This window comes from Salvelinus alpinus, chromosome 1, assembly GCF_045679555.1.
Source record: "Salvelinus alpinus chromosome 1, SLU_Salpinus.1, whole genome shotgun sequence".
NCBI lineage: Eukaryota > Metazoa > Chordata > Actinopteri > Salmoniformes > Salmonidae > Salvelinus > Salvelinus alpinus.
The window spans coordinates 45,521,354-45,539,943 of NC_092086.1; the positions used below are offsets into that span (position 1 = coordinate 45,521,354).

Genomic DNA, 18,590 nt, shown 5'->3' on the forward strand with positions numbered 1-18,590 from the left:
TAACAGAGGAAGGACTAACTACAGGACCAGTCACCAGACTAACAGAGGAAGGACTAACTACAGGACCAGTCACCAGACTAACTACAGGACCAGTCACCAGACTAACAGAGGAAGGACTAACTACAGGACCAGTAAGTGAACAGACTAACAGAGGAAGGACTAACTACAGGACCAGTCACCAGACTAACTACAGGACCAGTCACCAGACTAACTACAGGACCAGTCTCCAGACTAACAGAGGAAGGACTAACTACAGGACCAGTCACCAGACTAACTACAGGACCAGTCTCCAGACTAACAGAGGAAGGACTAACTACAGGACCAGTCTCCAGACTAACAGAGGAAGGACTAACTACAGGACCAGTCACCAGACTAACAGAGGAAGGACTAACTACAGGACCAGTCACCAGACTAACTACAGGACCAGTCTCCAGACTAACTACAGGACCAGTCACCAGACTAACTACAGGACCAGTCACCAGACTAACAGAGGACTAACTACAGGACCAGTCTCCAGACTAACAGAGGAAGGACTAACTACAGGACCAGTCACCAGACTAACAGAGGAAGGACTAACTACAGGACCAGTCACCAGACTAACAGAGGAAGGACTAACTACAGGACCAGTCTCCAGACTAACTACAGGAACAGTCACCAGACTAACAGAGGACTAACTACAGGACCAGTCTCCAGACTAACAGAGGAAGGACTAACTACAGGACCAGTCACCAGACTAACTACAGGACCAGTCTCCAGACTAACAGAGGACTAACTACAGGACCAGTCTCCAGACTAACAGAGGAAGGACTAACTACAGGACCAGTCTCCAGACTAACAGAGGAAGGACTAACTACAGGACCAGTCTCCAGACTAACAGAGGAAGGACTAACTACAGGACCAGTCACCAGACTAACAGAGGAAGGACTAACTACAGGACCAGTCACCAGACTAACAGAGGAAGGACTAACTACAGGACCAGTCTCCAGACTAACTACAGGAACAGTCACCAGACTAACAGAGGACTAACTACAGGACCAGTCTCCAGACTAACAGAGGAAGGACTAACTACAGGACCAGTCACCAGACTAACTACAGGACCAGTCTCCAGACTAACAGAGGACTAACTACAGGACCAGTCTCCAGACTAACAGAGGAAGGACTAACTACAGGACCAGTCTCCAGACTAACAGAGGAAGGACTAACTACAGGACCAGTCACCAGACTAACAGAGGAAGGACTAACTACAGGACCAGTCACCAGACTACCTACAGGACCAGTCTCCAGACTAACAGAGGAAGGACTAACTACAGGACCAGTCTCCAGACTAACAGAGGACTAACTACAGGACCAGTCTCCAGACTAACAGAGGAAGGACTAACTACAGGACCTGTAAGTGAACAGACTAACCTCTGATTTCTCCATGCGGTTCTGCAGCTCTACCTGGCCCACGATCTCATTCATGTTGGTCTCCAGCACCATCCCCCCCATCACCACCTCCTGAAGGATGAAGTGGACCTGTAAATGATAGGAATATAACAAGGTAATGTAGCGGACCTGTAAATGATAGGAATATAACAAGGTAATGTAGCGGACCTGTAAATGATAGGTATATAACAAGGTAATGTAGCGGACCTGTAAATGATAGGTATATAACAAGGTAATGTAGCGGACCTGTAAATGATAGGTATATAACAAGGTAATGTAGCGGACCTGTAAATGATAGGTATATAACAAGGTAATGTAGTGGACCTGTAAATGATAGGTATATAACAAGGTAATGTAGTGGACCTGTAAATGATAGGTATATAATAAGGTAATGTAGCGGACCTGTAAATGATAGGTATATAACAAGGTAATGTAGTGGACCTGTAAATGAGAGGAAAACAGATGGAAGTTACAGGGTGTTAGTTAAACATACTGGAAGGTGTTCCTGTGACAGGAAAACAGATGGAAGTTACAGGGTGTTAGTTAAACATACTGGAAGGTGTTCCTGTGACAGGAAAACAGATGGAGGAAGTTACAGGGTGTTAGTTAAACATACTGGAAGGTGTTCCTGTGACAGGAAAACAGATGGAGGAAGTTACAGGGTGTTAGTTAAACATACTGGAAGGTGTTCCTGTGACAGGAAAACAGATGGAGGAAGTTACAGGGTGTTAGCTAAACATACTGGAAGGTGTTCCTGTGACAGGAAAACAGATGGAGTTAGCTAAACATATTCAGATAAGTCTAGAGCAGCAGCGAAGTAGTCAGATAGCAGAAAGTACTAAACACTATTGGTTTTATTTCCTTCAGCAGCTTTCTCCAACACTGCCATTACTGGACACAACTACAATCTCATGCTGTGACATGAAAGGTGGAAGAGTTAGTATCACTCACAACTCCGCCTAGCTCCTCAACTCCGCCTAGCTTCTCAACTGCCCCTAGCCTAGCTTCTCAACTCCGCCTGGCTCCTCAACTCCGCCTGGCTCCTCAACTCCGCCTGGCTCCTCAACTCCGCCTACCTCCTCAACTCCGCCTGGCTCCTCAACTCCGCCTGGCTCCTCAACTGCGCCTAGCCTAGCTTCTCAACTGCGCCTAGCCTAGCTTCTCAACTGCGCCTAGCCTAGCTTCTCAACTGCGCCTAGCTCCTCAACTCCGCCTAGCTCCTCAACTCCGCCTAGCTCCTCAACTCCGCCTAGCTCCTCAACTCCGCCTAGCTCCTCAACTCCGCCTAGCTCCTCAACTCCGCCTAGCTCCTCAACTCCGCCTAGCTCCTCAACTCCGCCTAGCTCCTCAACTCCGCCTAGCTTCTCAACTGCGCCTAGCTTATCAACTGCGCCTAGCCTAGCTTCTCAACTGCGCCTAGCCTAGCTTCTCAACTGCGCCTAGCCTAGCTTCTCAACTGCGTCTAGCCTAGCTTCTCAACTGCGCCTAGCCTAGCTTCTCAACTGCGCCTAGCCTAGCTTCTCAACTGCGCCTAGCTTCTCAACTGCGCCTAGCCTAGCTTCTCAACTGCGCCTAGCCTAGCTTCTCAACTGCGCCTAGCCTAGCTTCTCAACTGCGCCTAGCCTAGCTTCTCAACTGCGCCTAGCCTAGCTTCTCAACTGCGCCTAGCCTAGCTTCTCAACTGCGCCTAGCCTAGCTTCTCAACTCCACCTAGCTTGGTGGAATGTGTTGTGATCAGGATTGGGGTCAATTCCATTTCAATTCCAGTCAATTCAGGAGGTACACTGAAATTCCAATTCTCTTCAATGCTTTTCAATTGGGTGTACTCCCTGAATTAACTGGAATTGAGCTCAACTCTGGTTGTGATATGTGATGTTTGGGGTGAAAATGTACCAGAGAATAGATGGTTGGTGACCTCTGCCCCAACACACAGTACAAATGGGTTTTAAAATAGTCCTCCAGTCAATCACAGATAGACCCAGAGCCCCTCCCCATTGGCAGCTCCTCCGGTCAATCACAGATAGACCCAGAGCCCCTCCCCATTGGCAGCTCCTCCGGTCAATCACAGATAGACCCAGAGCCCCTCCCCATTGGCAGCTCCTCCGGTCAATCACAGATAGACCCAGAGCCCTACCTATTGGCAGCTCCTCCGGTCAATCACAGATAGACCCAGAGCCCTCCCCATTGGCAGCTCCTCCGGTCAATCCCAGATAGACCCAGAGCCCCTCCCCATTGGCAGCTCCTCCAGTCAACCACAGATAGACCCTGAGCCCCTCCCCATTGGCAGCTCCTCCAGTCAATCACAGATAGACCCAGAGCCCTACCTATTGGCAGCTCCTCCAGTCAATCACAGATAGACCCAGAGCCCTACCTATTGGCAGCTCCTCCAGTCAATCACAGATAGATCCAGAGCCCCTCCCCATTGGCAGCTCCTCCAGTCAATCCCAGATAGACCCAGAGCCCCTCCAGTCAATCACAGATAGATCCAGAGCCCTACCCATTGGCAGCTCCTCCAGTCAATCCCAGATAGACCCAGAGCCCCTCCCCATTGGCAGCTCCTCCGGTCAATCACAGATAGACCCAGAGCCCCTCCCCATTGGCAGCTCCTCCGGTCAATCACAGATAGACCCAGAGCCCCTACCCATTGGCAGCTCCTCCAGTCAATCCCAGATAGACCCAGAGCCCCTCCCCATTGGCAGCTCCTCCAGTCAATCCCAGATAGACCCAGAGCCCCTCCCCATTGGCAGCTCCTCCAGTCAATCCCAGATAGACCCAGAGCACCTCCAGTCAACCACAGATAGACCCAGAGCCCCTACCCATTGGCAGCTCCTCCAGTCAACCACAGATAGACCCAGAGCCCCTCCCCATTGGCAGCTCCTCCAGTCAATCACAGATAGACCCTGAGCCACTCCAGTCAATCACAGATAGATCCAGAGCCCCTCCCCATTGGCAGCTCCTCCGGTCAATCACAGATAGACCCAGAGCCCCTCCCCATTGGCAGCTCCTCCGGTCAATCACAGATAGACCCAGAGCCCCTCCAGTCAATCACAGATAGATCCAGAGCCCTACCCATTGGCAGCTCCTCCAGTCAATCCCAGATAGACCCAGAGCCCCTCCAGTCAATCCCAGATAGACCCAGAGCCCCTACCCATTGGCAGCTCCTCCAGTCAATCCCAGATAGACCCAGAGCCCCTCCCCATTGGCAGCTCCTCCAGTCAATCCCAGATAGACCCAGAGCCCCTCCAGTCAACCACAGATAGACCCAGAGCCCCTACCCATTGGCAGCTCCTCCAGTCAACCACAGATAGACCCAGAGCTCCTACCCATTGGCAGCTCCTCCAGTCAATCACAGATAGACCCAGAGCCCCTCCAGTCAATCCCAGATAGACCCAGAGCCCTACCCATTGGCAGCTCCTCCAGTCAATCCCAGATAGACCCAGAGCCCCTCCAGTCAATCCCAGATAGACCCAGAGCCCTACCCATTGGCAGCTCCTCCAGTCAATCCCAGATAGACCCAGAGCACCTCCAGTCAATCCCAGATAGACCCAGAGCCCCTCCCCATTGGCAGCTCCTCCAGTCAATCCCAGATAGACCCAGAGCACCTCCAGTCAATCCCAGATAGACCCAGAGCTCCTCCAGCCAATCACAGATAGACCCAGAGCACCTCCAGTCAATCACAGATAGATCCAGAGCCCTACCCATTGGCAGCTCCTCCAGTCAATCACAGATAGATCCAGAGCCCTACCCATTGGCAGCTCCTCCAGTCAATCCCAGATAGACCCAGAGCCCCTCCCCATTGGCAGCTCCTCCAGTCAATCCCAGATAGACCCAGAGCCCCTCCAGTCAACCACAGATAGACCCAGAGCCCCTACCCATTGGCAGCTCCTCCAGTCAACCACAGATAGACCCTGAGCCCCTACCCATTGGCAGCTCCTCCAGTCAATCCCAGATAGGCCCTGAGCCCCTACTCCAACAGACCTAGGTCGGCCCCTCTGTGACCTCCAACAGACCTAGGTCGGCCCCTCTCAGACCTCCAACAGACCTAGGTCGGCCCCTCTCAGACCTCCAACAGACCTAGGTCGGCCCCTCTCAGACCTCCAACAGACCTAGGTCGGCCCCTCTCAGACCTCCAACAGACCTAGGTCGGCCCCTCTCAGACCTAGGTCGGCCCCTCTCAGACCTCCAACAGCAAGGCTTCCCCTGCTACTTCCTGGCTCCATACAGCAGTGTTTCATCTAGACTTCCTCAGCAAGGCTTCCCCTGCTACTTCCTGGCTCCACACAGCAGTGTTTCATCTAAGCTGCCTCAGCAAGGCTTCCCCTGCTAGTCATTCCCTCCTGAAGGCTTTCATCATATTGAATGCATATTGCGTCTATAAACCAGCTGCCATGTTATACACAGAAGTGTATTACTCTAATGCATCAAAGAGTGTCACAATCCAAAACTTGGCAAAGCTGACCTTGTAAATTATTTCCATGGACTTGAACTCACCTTATCCATGTGGAAAATTAGGTCCAGTTCACAGACGTTCTCAAAGCATTTGTCCAGAGTTTCCACGAACACCTACAGAGGAGATATTGTCAAGTCATCCATCTTATGTTAAGCATACAGTACCAGTCAAAGGTTTGGACACCGACTCATTCAAGGGTTTTTCTTTATTTTCACTATTTACTACATTGTAGAATAATAGTGAAGTCATCAAAACAATGAAATAACACATATGGAATCATATAGTAACTAAAAGTGTTAAACAAATCAAAATATATTTTATATTTGAGATTCTTCAAAGTAGCCACCCTTTGCCTTGACAGCTTTGCATTATCTTGACATTCTCTCACCCAGCCTCACCTGGAATGCTTTTCCAACAGTCTTGAAGGAGTTCCCACATATGCTGAGCACTTGTTGGCTGCTTTTCCTTCACTCTGTGGTCCAACACATCCCAAACCATCTCAATTGGGTTGAGGTCGGGTGATTGTGGAGGCCAGGTCACCTGATGCAGCACTCCATCACTCTCCTTCTTGGTCAAATAGCCCTTACACAGCCTAGAGATGTGTTTTGGGTTATTGTCCTGTTGAAAAACAAAACATTGTCCCACTAAGCGCAAACCAGATGGGATGGCGTATCGCTGCAGAATGCTGTGGTAGCCATGCTGGTTAAGTTCGCCTTTAATTCTAAATAAATCACAGACAGTGTCACCAGCAAAGCATCCCCACACCATCACACCACCTCCTCCATGCTTCACGGTGAGAACAACACCTCCTCCATGCTTCACGGTGAGAACAACACTTCCTCCTCCATGCTTCACGGTGGGAACAACACCTCCTCCTCCACGCTTCACGGTGGGAACAACACCTCCTCCTCCATGCTTCACGGTGGGAACAACACCTCCTCCTCCATGCTTCACGGTGGGAACAACACCTCCTCCATGCTTCACGGTGGGAACAACACCTCCTCCATGCTTCACAGTGGGAATCACAAAAGAGGAGATAATCTGTTCATCTACTCTGCGTCTCACAAAGACACGGCTGTTGAAACCGAAAATCTCAAATTTGGACTCATCAGACCAAAGGACAGATTTCCACCGGTCTAATGTCCATTGATCGTGTTTCTTGGCCCAAGCAAGTCTCTTCTTCCTATTGGTGTCCTTTTAGTAGTGGTTTCTTTGCAGCAATTCTACCACGAAGGCCTGATTCACAGTCTCCTCTAAACAGTTGATGTTGAGATGTGTCTGTTACTTGAACTCTGTGAAGCATTTATTTGGGCTGCAATCTGAGATGCAGTTAACTCTAATGAACTTATCCTCTGCAGCAGAGGTAACTCTGGGTCTTCCTTTCCTGTGGCGGTCCTCATGAGAGCCAGTTTCATCATAGCTCATGATGGTTTTTGCGACTGCACTTGAAGAAATTTACAAAGTTCTTGACATTTTCCAGGTTGACTGACCTTCATGTCTTAATGTAATGATGGACTGTCGTTTCTCTTTGCTTATTTGAGCTGTTCTTACCATAATATGGACTTGGTCTTTTACTAAAATAGGGCTATCTTCTGTTTACCAACCCTACCTTGTCACAACACAACTGATTGGCTCAAACACAATAAGGAATGAAATTACACCAACTAACTTTTAACAAGGCACACCTGTTAATTTAAATGCATTCCAGGTGACTAACTCATGAAGGTGGTTGAGATAATGCCAAGAATGTGTAAAGCTGTCATCAAGGCAAAGGGTGGCTACTTTATTTTGTTTAACACTTTTTTGGTTACTACATGATTCCATATGTGTTATTTCATAGGTCTGATGTCACTATTATTCTAAAATGTAGAAAATATTTAAAAATAAAGAAAACCCCTGGAATGAGTAGTCTGGTAATGGTCATGTAAGTAAGAATGATCTTTGATGTAATACACAACCTACAGTGCATTTAAGAATTCAGACCTCTTCCCTTTCCCCCCATGTTGTTACGTTACAGCCTTATTGTCAAATGGGTTAAATCTACAAACTATACACTATAATGACAAAGGCAAAACAGGTTACTAGAAATAAACAGAAATATCATATTTACATAAGTATTCAGACCCTTTCCTATGAGACTGGAATTTGAGCTCAGGTGCATCCTGTTTCCATTGATCATCCTTGATGATGTTGCTATAACTTGACTGGAGTCCACCTGTGGTAAATTCAATTGATCTCACATGATTTGAAAAAGGCACACAACTATCTAAATAAAGGTTCCACAGTTCACAGTGCATGTCAGAGCAAAAACCAAGCCATGAGGTTGAAGGAATGGTCCCTAGAGCGCCGAGACAGGATTGTGTCGAGGCACAGATCTGGAGAAGGGTACAGAATAAGTTCTGCAGCATTGAAAGTTCCCCAAGAACACAGTGGCCTCCATCATTCTTAAAATGGAAGAAGTTTGGAACAACCCGAGACTCTTCCTAGAGCTGGCCACCCGGCCAAACTGAGCAATCGGGGGAGAAGGGCCTTGGTCAGGGAGGTGACCAAGAACCTGATGGTCACTCTGACAGAGCTCCAGAGTTCCTCTGTGGACATGGGAGAACCTTCCAGGACAACCATCTCTGCAGCACTCCACCAATCAGGCCTTTATGGTAGAGTGGCCAGACAGAAGCCACTCCTCAGTAAAAGGCACATAACAGCCCGCTTGGAGTTTGACAGAAGGCACCTAAAGGACTCCCAGACCATGAGAAACAAGATTCTCAGGTCTGATGAAACCAAGATTGACATGAATGCCAAGCATCACGTCTGAAAAAACCTGGCACCATTCCTACGGTGAAGCATGGTGGTGGCAGCATCATGCTGTGGGGATGTTTTTCAGCGGCAGGAACTGGGAGACTAGTCAGGATCGAGGGAATGATAAACAGAGCAAAGTACAGAGATCCTTAATGAAAACCTGCTCCAGAGCACTCAGGACCTCAGACTGGGGAGGAGGTTCACCTTCCAACAGGACAACGACCCTAAGCACACAGCGGGAGTGGCTTAGGGGTAAGTCTCTGAATGTCCTTGAGTGGGCCAGCCAGAGCCCGGACTTGAACCCGATCTAACAGCTGTGCAGCGACACTCCCCTTTCCAACCTGACAAAGAGGGTCCGCAGAGAAGAATGGGAGAAACTCCCCAAATACAGGTGTTCCAAGCTTGTAGCACCATACTCAAGACTCAAGGCTGTAATCGCTGCCAAAGGTGCTTCAACAGAGTACTGAGTAAAGGGTCTGAATAATTATGTAAATGTGATATTTCAGTTTGATATGTGAGAAAAAAGTGTTTTGCTTTGTAATTATTGGGGTATTGTGTGTAGATTTATGAGGGGAAATAAACGTAATACATTTTAGAATTAAGGCTGTAACGTAACAAAATGTTGAAACAGTCAAGGGGTCTGAATACTTTCTGAATGCACTGTATATACACAGTGGACAGAATATTAGGAACACCTTTCCATGTCTGACCAGGTGAATCCAGGTGAAAGCTATGATCCCTTATTGATGAGACGGGTTAAGGGGAGGAGACGGGTTATGGGGAGGAGACGGGTTAAGGGGAGGAGACGGGTTAAAGGAGGATTTTTAAGCTTTGAGACATGGATTGTGTATGTTTTATTTATTTATCCAACCTTTATTTATCTTGGCAAGTCAGTTAAGAACAAATTCTTATTTACAATGACGGGCCTACCAAAAGGCAAAAGACCTCTTGCGGGGACGGGGGCTGGGATTAACTAACATAAATATAGGACAAAACACACATCACGACGAGACAACACTACATAAAGAGACCTAAGACAACAACATAGCATGGTAGCAACACATGACAACACAGCATGTTAGCAACACAACATGGCAGCAACACAACACTACATAAAGAGAGACCTAAGACAACATAGCATGGCAGCAACACAGAATGGTAGAATCACAACATGGTAGCAACACAACATGGTACAAACATTATTGGGCACAGACAACAGCACAAAAGGCAAGAAGGCAGAGACAACAATACATCACACAAAGCAGCCACAACTGTCAGTAAGAGTGTCCATTCAGCGGGTGACGGGCAGGACAACATATTTAAGTGCCATTGAACAGGGTGTGGTAGTAGGTGCATTGAACAGGGTGTGGTAGTAGGTGCCATTGAACAGGGTGTGGTAGTAGGTGCATTGAACAGGGTGTGGTAGTAGGTGCATTGAACAGGGTGTGGTAGTAGGTGCATTGAACAGGGTGTGGCAGTAGGTGCATTGAACAGGGTGTGGTAGTAGGTGCCATTGAACAGGGTGTGGTAGTAGGTGCCATTGAACAGGGTGTGGTAGTAGGTGCCATTGAACAGGGTGTGGTAGTAGGTGCCATTGAACAGGGTGTGTAGTAGGTGCCATTGAACAGAGTGTGGTAGTAGGTGCCATTGAACAGAGTGTGGTAGTAGGTGCCATTGAACAGAGTGTGGTAGTAGGTGCCATTGAACAGGGTGTGGTAGTAGGTGCCATTGAACAGGGTGTGGTAGTAGGTGCCATTGAACAGGGTGTGGTAGTAGGTGCCATTGAACAGGGTGTGGTAGTAGGTGCATTGAACAGGGTGTGGTAGTAGGTGCATTGAACAGGGTGTGGTAGTAGGTGCCATTGAACAGGGTGTGGTAGTAGGTGCCATTGAACAGGGTGTGGTAGTAGGTGCCATTGAACAGGGTGTGGTAGTAGGTGCCATTGAACAGGGTGTGGTAGTAGGTGCCATTGAACAGGGTGTGGTAGTAGGTGCCATTGAACAGGGTGTGGTAGTAGGTGCATTGAACAGGGTGTGGTAGTAGGTGCCATTGAACAGGGTGTGTTAGTAGGTGCCATTGAACAGGGTGTGGTAGTAGGTGCCATTGAACAGGGTGTGGTAGTAGGTGCATTGAACAGGGTGTGGTAGTAGGTGCATTGAACAGGGTGTGGTAGTAGGTGCATTGAACAGGGTGTGGTAGTAGGTGCATTGAACAGGGTGTGGTAGTAGGTGCATTGAACAGGGTGTGGTAGTAGGTGCATTGAACAGGGTGTGGTACTAGGCGCCATTGAACAGGGTGTGGTAGTAGGTGCATTGAACAGGGTGTGGTAGTAGGCGTCAGGCACACTGGTCTGAGTTTGTCGAGAACTGCAACGCTGCTCAAATCAAATCCTATTGGTCACATGCTCTGAATACAAGTGTAGACCTTACAGTGAAATGCTTATTTACAAGCCCTTAACCAACAATGATTGAAGAAGTTAAGAAATAAAAAGTGTTAAGTAAAAAACTGAAAATAAAAGTAACAAATAGTTAAACAGCAGCAGTAAAATAACAATGTGGAGGCTATATACAGAGTGTTACGGTACAGAGTCAATGTGGAGGCTATATACAGGGTGTTACGGTACAAAGTCAATGTGGAGGCTATATACAGGGTATTACGGTACAGAGTCAATGTGGAGGCTATATACAGGGTGTTACGGTACAGAGTCAATGTGGAGGCTATATACAGGGTGTTACGGTACAAAGTAAATGTGGAGGCTATATACAGGGTGTTACGGTACAGTGTCAATGTGGAGGCTATATACAGGGTGTTACGGTACAAAGTCAATGTGGAGGCTATATACAGGGTGTTACGGTACAGTGTCAATGTGGAGGCTATATACAGGGTATTACGGTACAGTGTCAATGTGGAGGCTATATACAGGGGGTACTGGTACAGAGTCAATGTGGAGGCTATATACAGGGTGTTACGGTACAGAGTCAATGTGGAGGCTATATACAGGGTGTTACTGTACAGAGTCAATGTGGAGGCTATATACAGGGTGTTACGGTACAGAGTCAATGTGGAGGCTATATACAGGGTGTTACTGTACAGAGTCAATGTGGAGGCTATATACAGGGTGTTACGGTACAGAGTCAATGTGGAGGCTATATACAGGGTGTTACGGTACAGAGTCAATGTGGAGGCTATATACAGGGTATTAGGGTACAGAGTCAATGTGGAGGCTATATACAGGGGGTACTGGTACAGAGTCAATGTGGAGGCTATATACAGGGTGTTACGGTACAGAGTCAATGTGGAGGCTATATACAGGGTGTTACTGTACAGAGTCAATGTGGAGGCTATATACAGGGTGTTACGGTACAGAGTCAATGTGGAGGCTATATACAGGGTGTTACTGTACAGAGTCAATGTGGAGGCTATATACAGGGTGTTACGGTACAGAGTCAATGTGGAGGCTATATACAGGGTGTTACGGTACAGAGTCAATGTGGAGGCTATATACAGGGTGTTACGGTACAGAGTCAATGTGCCGGTTAGTCGAGGTAATACCTACATGTAGGTAGAGTTAAAGTTAATTTGCATAGATAATAAACAAAGTTGGCCCAGCAGCTGGGTTGGGTTTTTACGCTCAACAGTTTCCCGTGTGTATCAAGATTGGTCCACCACCCAACGGGCATCCAGCCAACTTGACAACTGTGGGAAGCATTGGAGTCAACATGGGCCAGCATCCCTGTGGAACGTTTTCAACACCTTGTAGTCCGTGCCCCGACAAATCGAGGCTGTTCTGAGGGAAAAAGGGGAGGAGGTGCTACTCAATATTAGGAAGGTGTTCTTAATGTTTTGTACACTCAGTGTATATTTCCTCAATACACACCCATCAGTAGGCTTTACAATGTACTGTATCGTGAGTTCAAGGGTCATTAGTGGTCACTGAAGATCAAGACAAGAAGCGTATCTCAAGCATATCCCAACTTGTCATAACCTTGAACAGCAATTCCACCACCACACAGTCAAAAACATAACAGGTTTGAAAGCATTGTCTTCTGTCTATTTAAGGATATGTTTGCATTGAAAGTGGATACAGGTCATCAACTTCAACCCACCCCCACTACTACCACCCCCCATAAAAACGTTTAAGTGTTTGAAAGCACTGCATCTCAGTGCTAGAGGCGTCACTACAGACCCTGGTTCGATTCCAGGCTGTATCACTACCGGCCATGATTGGGAGTCCCATAGGGCGGACTGTCTGTCTGGGAAAGGAGAGGTGAGTGGACAGTACAGCTGACTGTCTGTCTGGGAAAGGAGAGGTGAGTGGACAGAACAGCTGACTGTCTGGGAAAGGAGAGGTGAGTGGACAGTACAGCTGACTGTCTGTCTGGGAAAGGAGAGGTGAGTGGACAGTACAGCTGACTGTCTGTCTGGGAAAGGAGAGGTGAGTGGACAGTACAGCTGACTGTCTGTCTGGGAAAGGAGAGGTGAGTGGACAGTACAGCTGACTGTCTGTCTGGGAAAGGAGAGGTGAGTGGACAGTACAGCTGACTGTCTGTCTGGGAAAGGAGAGGTGAGTGGACAGTACAGCTGACTGTCTGTCTGGGAAAGGAGAGGTGAGTGGACAGTACAGCTGACTGTCTGTCTGGGAAAGGAGAGGTGAGTGGACAGTACAGCTGACTGTCTGTCTGGGAAAGGAGAGGTGAGTGGACAGAACAGCTGACTGTCTGTCTGGGAAAGGAGAGGTGAGTGGACAGAACAGCTGACTGTCTGTCTGGGAAAGGAGAGGTGAGTGGACAGTACAGCTGACTGTCTGTCTGGGAAAGGAGAGGTGAGTGGACAGTACAGCTGACTGTCTGTCTGGGAAAGGAGAGGTGAGTGGACAGTACAGCTGACTGTCTGTCTGGGAAAGGAGAGGTGAGTGGACAGTACAGCTGACTGTCTGTCTGGGAAAGGAGAGGTGAGTGGACAGAACAGCTGACTGTCTGTCTGGGAAAGGAGAGGTGAGTGGACAGTACAGCTGACTGTCTGTCTGGGAAAGGAGAGGTGAGTGGACAGAACAGCTGACTGTCTGTCTGGGAAAGGAGAGGTGAGTGGACAGTACAGCTGACTGTCTGTCTGGGAAAGGAGAGATGAGTGGACAGAACAGCTGACTGTCTGTCTGGGAAAGGAGAGGTGAGTGGACAGTACAGCTGACTGTCTGTCTGGGAAAGGAGAGATGAGTGGACAGAACAGCTGACTGTCTGTCTGGGAAAGGAGAGGTGAGTGGACAGTACAGCTGACTGTCTGTCTGGGAAAGGAGAGGTGAGTGGACAGTACAGCTGACTGTCTGTCTGGGAAAGGAGAGGTGAGTGGACAGTACAGCTGACTGTCTGTTCTACAGAGTTCTAGATGGTAACACAGCAACAGTTGCCAACCCACCTGTATTAGATCCAGAATACCGAGCTCACTCTCAGAGGAGTCCACACAGAACACAAAGTACAGTGTTGCGTAGTGTCGGTAGATCAACTTGTAGTCTGAGCCACCGATCAGACTGCAAATAGAGAAATTATATTATTAGCCTATTCTGCATTGTCTGATTCGGTCCAACTTTAACTCATCTGCCAGGGAATTGATGATTGACTGCTAGTCATATGAGGTTTACACTTTGGTCAAACAATACTTCTCATTTAACAACCCAGGATAAATCTTTAGCTACAATGTCTACTTGAACGTGCCCAGTCAGTCTATAGGCTATAGTATAGGTAGTCCTACATCATATAGTCACCACAGAAGCACAATACCCGTCCCCAATACAAGCCATAGATACCTATATAGCTGCCTCCTGGATCAGTCATAAAGGTTTAGGTTACTGGACTGGCAGACAACCACGCATCTTTTTTGACTCGCTGATTGTTCATCAAGAATGTAATATATTTTGGTTAATTTAAGCAGCTAGTAATGCTAACGAGAGCTGTTACCTTCCCCCCTCCAAGAAGTTGCAGACGTTGTCGTCCCTCTTCGACACCAGATGGAAAGTCTCTCGAATGATCTGCTGCTGCACATCTTCAGCCTGAGAAGAAGTATGCCGATGATAATTGGCTAAGAACTACATTACAATCTAAATTAAAGACCTAACCTCAGCTAGCTGTCAGGTAGCAGTAAAACAGCTGACGTTGTAAACTAGCCCCATGGAGGTTGCCCATCTGTTGTGTACATTGATATTCGTAGCTCAAAAAAATATAAGCAACATAGCTAGTTAGCTATATAAATGTCAAGAAATCCCATCTCATGATGATGACAACATAGATTATTGATTAGTTAGCCACTAGCTAGACAATTTAGCTAGCATACCATAGCATTAGTGCACTAACAGCTGGCAAATAAGACAGACATAGCTAACAAACTTTAGTACATTTGGGTACTTACAAAATATTCATAAAATCTGATGAGTCGTGGTTTCCCATGGTTGTTAAATATTAAAATAGCTTTAATCATATTTGTCTGGAAATGTCTCAAATCACTCAAATAAAAGACGTGCAGTAAGCTGTCCACCTGGCGGATGTTTTCATAAGTAGCTTCCGCCGGCTCTTCTTCTTCGCTGTGGTTTATTGACAGACTACACTCATAAGGTGTATTGCTGCCACCTACTGTACGGAGAAGTAAAAAATACCCCAAAAAACAATTACAACAACCTCCTTCATCTGACTCTTCAACTACTACATATTTATTCCTTTGACAAACACTTGCCACGTGTCCAAACTTTTTACAATTGTAACACTGCAACGGCTTCTGTACATACGGTCTCACCTCATATATCCAAGTTTTACATGTCAGGAGAACCACTTCACCAAACAGTAAAACCTTCTGTACATACGGTCTCACCTCATATCTCACATATCCAAGTTGTACATGTCAGGAGAACCACTTCACCAAACAACAGTAAAACCTTCTGTACATACGGTCTCACCTCATATCTCACATATCCAAGTTTTACATGTTAGGAGAACCACTGCACCAAACAACAGTAAAAACTTCTGTACATACGGTCTCACCTCATATCTCACATATCCAAGTTGTACATGTCAGGAGAACCACTTCACCAAACAACAGTAAAACCTTCTGTACATACGGTCTCACCTCATATCTCACATATCCAAGTTTTACATGTTAGGAGAACCACTGCACCAAACAACAGTAAAAACTTCTGTACATACGGTCTCACCTCATATATCCAAGTTTTACATGTCAGGAGAACCACTTCACCAAACAACAGTAAAACCGATAGTCTTTGCTCCTTCCTTCCGTCTATTCCATTCTATTGACGTGTGTCTACCACTCCTGGAATGTTACCCCTAAACCAGCGGTGTCTGGGGTAGGCCGTCATTGTAAATACAAATTTGTTCTTAACTGACTTGCCGAGATAAATAAAGGTTAAATAAAAATGACTCACTGACTTGCCGAGTTAAATAAAGGTTAAATAAAAATGACTCTGGACCAGGACCTAATCCCCGGGACTGGAAAGAGGAAGCTGAGGCGAAAGAGAGGCAGACGAGGCGGCATCCTGACGAGACTACGTCAGCGAGAAAATAGACCACAATCACCCTCTGTTCTATTGCCGATTGTGCAGTCATTGGAGAACAAACTGGATGAGCTCCGTTTGACACTATCCTATCAACGGGACGTGAAAAACTGTCATATCCTAAGTCTCTCAGTTGTGGCTTGAATGAGGACGTGGATAATTTACATCTCGCTGGTTTTTCTATGCATCGTCAAGAACGGACGGCAGATTCAGGTAAGACAAAGGGAGGAGGGGTGTGTCTTTTTGTTAACAACAGCTGGCGATCTCTAATGTTAAGGAAGCCTTGAATTTTTCCTCGCCTCAGTTAGAAAACCAGTAACACTTTACAATAAGGTTCCATTTACAATAAGGTTCCATTTACAATAAGGTTTCGTTTACAATAAGGTTCCATTTACAATAAGGTTCCATTTACAATGAGTTTCCATTTACAATGAGGTTCCATTTACAATAAGGTTCCATTTACAATGGGGTTCCATTAACAATAAGGTTCCGTTTACAATAAGGTTCCATTTACAATAAGGTTCCATTTACAATAAGGTTCCGTTTACAATAAGGTTCCATTTACAATAAGGTTCCATTTACAATAAGGTTCCATTTGTAAAGGGTTTATAACTACATTATTAACGGTTACTTTATCATTTGTAAATGCATTATAAACCATTAATAAACGGTTATATCGCATTAGTCAAAACAGTGCAATAACTGGTCAGTTATATTTAGCTAATATTTACCTCCAGTTCTTTACCATTATAAATGCACTTACACATGCTTATAAGATGAACCCTCCCGAGTGGCGCAGCGGTCTAATGCACAACAGACCCTGGTTAGATTCCAGGCTGTATCACAGGGGTCTAAGGCACTGCACCTCAGTGCTAGAGGCATCACTACAGACCCTGGTTAGATTCCAGGCTGTATCACAGCGGTCTAAGGCACTGCATCTAGAGGGGTCACTACAGACCTTGGTTCCATTCCAGGCTGTATCACAGCGGTCTAAGGCACTGCATCTCAGTGCTAGAGGCATCACTACAGACCCTGGTTAGATTCCAGGCTGTATCACAGCGGTCTAAGGCACTACAGACCCTGGTTAGATTCCAGGCTGTATCACAGCGGTCTAATGCACTACAGACCCTGGTTAGATTCCAGGCTGTATCACAGCGGTCTAATGCACTACAGACCCTGGTTAGATTCCAGGCTGTATCACAGCTGTCTAATGCACTACAGACCCTGGTTAGATTCCAGGCTGTATCACAGCGGTCTAATGCACTACAGACCCTGGTTAGATTCCAGGCTGTATCACAGCGGTCTAAGGCACTACAGACCCTGGTTAGATTCCAGGCTGTATCACAGCGGTCTAAGGCACTGCACCTCAGTGCTAGAGGCGTCGCTACAGACCCTGGTTAGATTCCAGGCTGTATCACAGCGGTCTAAGGCGCTGCACCTCAGTGCTAGAGGCGTCGCTACAGACCCTGGTTAGATTCCAGGCTGTATCACAACGGTCTAAGGCACTGCATCTCAGTGCTAGAGGCGTCACTACAGACCCTGGTTAGATTCCAGGCTGTATCACAACTGGCCGTGATTGGGTTCCATAGGGCGGTGCACAATTGTCCCAGCGTCGTCCGGGTTTGGGGTATTAGTATTGTGTTGTTTAAAAATTAATATGAACTTATTTTCCTTGCATTATTCGAGGTCTGACAACACTGCATATTTTTGTTATTTTGACCAGTTGTCATTTTCTGCAAATAAATGCCAATATTTTTATTTGGAATTTGGGAGAAATGTTGTCAGTGGTTTATAGAATAAAACAAAACATTTCATTTTACCCAAACACGTACCTAAAACCAGAGAAACTGATCATTTTGCAGTGGTCTTAATTTATTCCAGAGCTGTAAATATATATATATATATATATAGAGAGAGAGAGAGAGATAGGGAGAGAGAGAGAGACACACACACACTGAGATGCAGTTACTCAAGAAATACAGCAGGTGGCTCCACAACTACACATACATATACATAACCTGGCTGCTTAATTATGAGAGAACTAATACAACTAAGGATGTCTGTTTAAACCCTGTTACACATATCTACCTGAAGACACCTCCAATAGAAAGTGTTTTCCCTTAAAGGGATGTCTGTTTAAACCCTGTTACACATATCTACCTGAAGACAACTCCAATAGAAAGTGTTTTTCCTTAAAGGGATGTCTGTTTAAACCCTGTTACACATATCTACCTGAAGACAACTCCAATAGAAAGTGTTTTTCCTTAAAGGGATGTCTGTTTAAACCCTGTTACACATATCTACCTGAAGACAACTCCAATAGAAAGTGTTTTTCCTTAAAGGGATGTCTGTTTAAACCCTGTTACA

General features: G+C 46.6%; 1 protein-coding gene across 1 annotated transcript in view; it reads right to left on the reverse strand.

The window, feature by feature from the left end:
- LOC139577726 (AP-3 complex subunit sigma-2) overlaps positions 1-15,242 on the reverse strand; it is a 38,003-nt gene extending 22,761 nt beyond the window's left edge. Inside the window, exons 1-5 of the mRNA XM_071404914.1 lie at positions 15,071-15,242; positions 14,623-14,714; positions 14,084-14,195; positions 5,917-5,988; positions 1,408-1,515 (exon numbers count right to left, since the gene is read on the reverse strand). Coding sequence (XP_071261015.1) covers positions 1,408-1,515; positions 5,917-5,988; positions 14,084-14,195; positions 14,623-14,714; positions 15,071-15,139 — 453 coding nt within the window. The 5' untranslated portion in view covers positions 15,140-15,242. The remainder of the gene's footprint in view (positions 1-1,407; positions 1,516-5,916; positions 5,989-14,083; positions 14,196-14,622; positions 14,715-15,070) is intronic.
- Between the last annotated feature and the right edge of the window lie 3,348 nt (positions 15,243-18,590).